General features: G+C 50.8%; 1 protein-coding gene across 1 annotated transcript in view; it reads left to right on the top strand.

The window, feature by feature from the left end:
* The window catches only part of LOC308159696 (uncharacterized protein), a 17,330-nt gene that overhangs the window by 5,916 nt on the left and 6,414 nt on the right, over positions 1–5,000 (top strand). Inside the window, exons 5-9 of the mRNA XM_080533511.1 lie at positions 2,016–2,078; positions 2,415–2,747; positions 2,991–3,186; positions 3,277–3,698; positions 4,232–4,336. Of these exons, the coding sequence (XP_080389637.1) occupies positions 2,016–2,078; positions 2,415–2,747; positions 2,991–3,186; positions 3,277–3,698; positions 4,232–4,336 (1,119 nt within the window). The remainder of the gene's footprint in view (positions 1–2,015; positions 2,079–2,414; positions 2,748–2,990; positions 3,187–3,276; positions 3,699–4,231; positions 4,337–5,000) is intronic.

Below are 5,000 nucleotides of genomic sequence, written 5' to 3'. Positions count from 1 at the left end.
CTCTCTCTCTCTCTCTCTCTCTCTCTCTCTCTCCCCCCCCCCTCTCTCTCCCCCTCTCTTTCTCTGTCTCTCCCTCTGCCTCTCTCTCTCACTCTCTCTTTCTTAGTCTTTCCTTCTGGTCATTAGTAGTTGGCCCAGGTCTGTGTTGATAATGATGGTGATTCAGTCCAGACACACACACACACACACACACACACGCACACACACACACACTCAGTTTAATCCAGGATTCGGTGCTCGGCGTCAACGGAGCCTGTTCCGCTCACCTGAGGCAGCTGCTAGTCACCCTGATCCTGACTGGGCCAATCCACTTAGACGACCTAATCTGGTCGGACGAGCCACAGAGGGAACCTCCCCAGCACCACCTGAGGGAGGATGAACGTTCTAATGACCAGTACTACTGCACCCGCAACTCTGTCTGTCTGCAGTAAACGCTGTTTTTGCAAGACTTGGACTGAAGACCTCCATCTCTCCAGGCTACACCTTAACTGTCCCTCCTGAAAGCTCTACGTCCTCACTACCCCCCTGTAGAGTTTCTCTACCGTAAATAATAATAATAATCTAGCATTTTGACTGCCAATAGCCCCTGGCCCGAGCGTAGATTACTTTTTGTTATGATGACTGATGGATAGATGATTCCCTTACTTAGACAGATGTATTTGTCAGTGTTTTGTGGTCCCAGGTCCTTATTCTACTAGTGCAAAATCTCTCAACTCCATCACTATAATATACTTTATACAACGGACAGATCCGGTCCATTGTCTCTATTGGTCAGTTTGCGTTCCAGCCGTGCCGATATCCATGATATACGCACGGCTAAATGGAATGTTGACACATCTTTTCATATTACTCCGCGTTTGTCGAAGTTACATTCGTACCGTTGCTTAGCAACCGATAAACAACTGTTCAGCGGATGAATACACTTACAATAAAACATAGTTTATTGTAGTTTATTTTAACAAAGTTAAAAGTTTGAGTTCCATAACGCTTAAGTATGAAATAAGTGTGGCACAACAGTTAATACAATGTTGTAAGTAATTACAGAATTACGACACAGGGTTCAAAAGCGTTGAGGTCGCAGCTAACTTTTAATTAACATTTTTGCTGACAACATAACAATTGTTGAATTTAATTTCATCATTCTGCCTCATGTAAAGAAAGCAGAATGAGTAGCACTAACGCACCATGTGATTACTGTTGATATTACATTACTCTCTCATGAACTCATGGTCTCCTGAACTGCTCCTGGGTTAACTCATTTACAGACCTAGTATTGATCGCGCTGTGGATCACTGTGGCTATTCATCCAATTCCCCACGGCGACCCTCACACTTTTAAAAGGGGTATTTATAGCACTTTAACCCCTCGTCTGCTGTCTGACAATGTCCCAGACAACAGCAAGGCAGCGGCCTGCATTCCTCTCATACTCAGCACCGCAAACATACCCCGCTAACACTAATTAACTAAACTAGCCTTGAGAACCGATGGTGAGAACCGATGGTGAGAACCGATGGTTCTCAAGCCTAACGGCCCACAGGGCAGGAGCCTATCTCCTGTTTCCGTAGCGTGAGGTGGCTTGATGTACAAGTACACCCCCTGGACATGATGTTGTCTTTTCGGAGAGAAAACGTGTGTGTGTGATTTAGATGCCACGGCTATAATATATTATATATTATATCATCAATTTAAAAGACAAAAAGCAGTTGTACATAAACCAGATTGCCCCTTTAATGTGTCATTCACCATTGTCTTAGTTTGCGTCCCTTTAAATGCTGAATTAAAGCACCGATATCTTAACTGGTAACAATGTCATGAGTGACAGGAGGGGGGAGCTGAAGGACAGGGGGGGTCATTGGGTCATTCTTGGGGGACAGTTGACGTCTCTGTCCCTTCCTCCTCTGACATGTGTCAGTGTGTGTGGGGGGGGGGGGATTCTGTTGTCAGTGTGTGTGGGGGGGGGGGGTAGGGATTCGGTTGAATCCTCAAAATTCATTGACGTTTTTTTTAATCCCCAGAATTCTCTGAGGAGAAAAACCCGATCACCAACACGAAGGACTGAGAAAAAACTGTCCCCGCAGGTAAAGGATGAAATTGTAGTTTTTCTGTTAATTTATCACAGAAAAAAAACTTTATTTAGTTGTGGTTCCAAATACTGTTGTTAAATAATTTTTAGGTATAAGCGCAACATAAGATGAGTCTCAGTTTATTTGAACATCTTGGTAAGTTTTGTAGAACATACATAAAATGTGATGTCAAGAACAATACATACTGTCACTGTCACTATTCGACCCTGAAGTCTTTCATGTGGTGAATGACTCTGTTTCATATCGTGAATGACTCTTTTATGTCGTGAATGACTCTCTTTCATATCGTGAATGACTCACTTTCCTGTTGTGAATGACTCACCTCCTCAGGATGACAGTGCAGATCTGAAGTGCCAGCTCTACTTCGCCAAGGAGGAGTCGGCCCTCATGTGTAAGAAGCTGACCAAGCTAGCGTCCGACAGCGAGGGCATGCGGGAGGAACTGGCCAAGTACCGCTCGGCCTACGGAGACGTGGACGCCGCCACGCGCTCCTCCGCGGGCGGCGCCGTCAAGTCCCCCCACGCCAGGGAGGCGGAGGTCAAAGTTCACCTGCGGCTGGTGGAGGAGGAGGCCATGCTTCTCAGCCGGCGCATCGTAGAGCTGGAGGTGGAGAACCGCGGACTCAGGGCGGAGATGAGCGACATGAGGGAGAGAGGAGGAGGAGGAGAAGGGAGGGGAGAGGAGGAGGAGGAGGTGCAGGAGGAGGAGGGGGAGGGGGTCAGGGAACACCTGGTGTTCACGACCACCCCAGTGAGGGAGAGAGAGGACGGGGAGGAGTCACAAGTCTTGGAGGAGACGGGGTACGTACAGTTCGGGGAGGAGGAGGAGGAGGAGGAGGAGGTGAGGGAGGGGCAGGGGAGGGCGGAGCTTGAGTGTCCTCAGGTGAGTGTCCTCACAGAGCTTCAGAACGGAGATGTGGACCAATCACAGGCGGAGGGGGTGTTTCCCGCCAGCCGGGTCCCCCGCGAGGGGCCTGTCGGGGGGGAAGGGGACCCCCTGGAACCCCTGGACCCCCGGGAGAACCACGCAGATAAAGAGGGGATGGCCAGAGCTTTGAGCGCGAAAGACCGCGAGGCCCTGCTTCACCTGAGGGACCACGCCTGTCTCCTGACCTCCGCCATCCAGCTCCTGGCCACCACACCACCACACACCCTCCTCCCCTCACCCCCCCACACCCCCCCGGCAGAGGCAGACCGTCAGGAGGAGCAGCCACACACGCCTGGGTCCCTGGACAGGCCTCTGGAGCTCCTCCAGACCATGCTGCAGGCCTTCGGGGGGATAGTAGAGAGCCTGGCTGGGACCCCAGGGGGAGGGGAGCTGGGGGGACTGGGGGGGGGGTCGGGAATGTCGGGGGTCGGGGGGGGTCAGCGTGAGGGAGAGACAGCGCAGGACGTCGCAGCGAGGAGGGAGGCTGGCGGGCGGTCGCACGCAGCGGAGGGGAAGGAGAGGGAGAAGCAGGGGAGGCAGGGGCCCCCCTCCCAGAGCCCCAGGGACCCCCAGAAAGACCACCCCCCCCACAGCCCCAGGGACCCGGTCCTGCGGCTCACCTTACAGGTGCTGTGGGTCCTCCACCAGGGCTGTCTGAGGAACATGACTGACCTGGAGGACAAGGAGGTACAGACCTCCCCTTATTACAGTCTGATTAGAGTCTGATTACAGTCTGATACAGTCCTTACTACAGTCTTATTATTCTTATTAGTAATAACAGTCATACTACCGTCTTATTACAGTGTTATTACAGTCTTACTACAGTCTTGAGAATAGGGGGGTAGGGAACAGGATTGGACTGAGGACTGAGGGACAGGAACTGTCTGCGACATGGATGGCAAACTGTAGACTACATGAATGATTTTGCTGTTTTTAATAGCAAAGTAACCATGAAAACCAAGTTTAAATGTGCAAGCTGTAGCTTTAAAATTCAGGTCAGAAGTACTTAATTACAGATTCCCCGTTTAACTGTAAAACTTAATAATGTTTGTTGCAGACCAGAGACACAGTGTATAACTATGGGTGCATTCGTAAATTCGCTCTGAGAGCACCGGAGCGTCATAAAGGGACCAAGTCATTTGATAAGATAAGAGGCTGATGAGTGCTGATCAGATTGCCAGAGCGAATTTACGAACGCGGCCACCTATGCTTTGTTGCAGACCAGAGACGGGACCATGTCAGTGCTGCGGGGGCTGCTGATGGAGCTGGGAGCAGAGCTGCAGGAGAGGAACCTGGACCAGCATGAACACAGAGAGACCGCCCAGGTACGGAAGGTCTTTCACATTCCCTTCAGATGTACACGGACTGAACACTTTGTTAAATGGTAAATGGACTGCACTTATATAGCGCCTTTATCCAAAGCGCTTTACAACGGCCTCTCATTCACCCATTCACATACACACTCACGCACCAATGGCAGCAAGCTATCATGCAAGGCCCCGCTCACTGGGAGCAATTTTGAGGTTCAGTGTCTTGCCCAAGGACACTTCGACATGTGGCCAGCCGGGGCTCGAACCGCCGATCTGCCAACCTTGCGATCATTAGACGGCGGCTCTATCTCCTGCGCCACAGCCACCACTTTATTAGGAACACCTGTACACCAGTCAACAGTCCAAGCTGGTGGAGGTGGCGGAATGGGTGTGTAATACCAATCAATCATCGCTTGAACGCCCCCCAGCCTGTTTGAGTATTGTTGCTGACCACGTGCATCCCCCCATGGCCACAATGCACCCATCTTCTAATGTCTAGTTCTAGCAGGATAATGCACCGTGTCACAAAGCAAAAGTGGTCTCAAACTGGTTTCATGAACATCACAATGAGTTCAGTGTTCTTCAGTGGCCAGTGTGTGTTGTCCCCTGGTGTGTCTGTGTGTGTGTGTGTGACTCAGTGGTAAGCCCAGCTGATGGGGTGAAAGAGTGTGCGTGTGTG

This window comes from Nansenia antarctica (assembly GCF_963989245.1).
Source record: "Nansenia antarctica genome assembly, chromosome: 6".
Lineage (NCBI taxonomy): Eukaryota > Metazoa > Chordata > Actinopteri > Argentiniformes > Microstomatidae > Nansenia > Nansenia antarctica.
The sequence above is the reverse complement of the archived record's forward strand: the minus strand, read 5'-3'. Positions and strand labels throughout refer to the sequence as shown.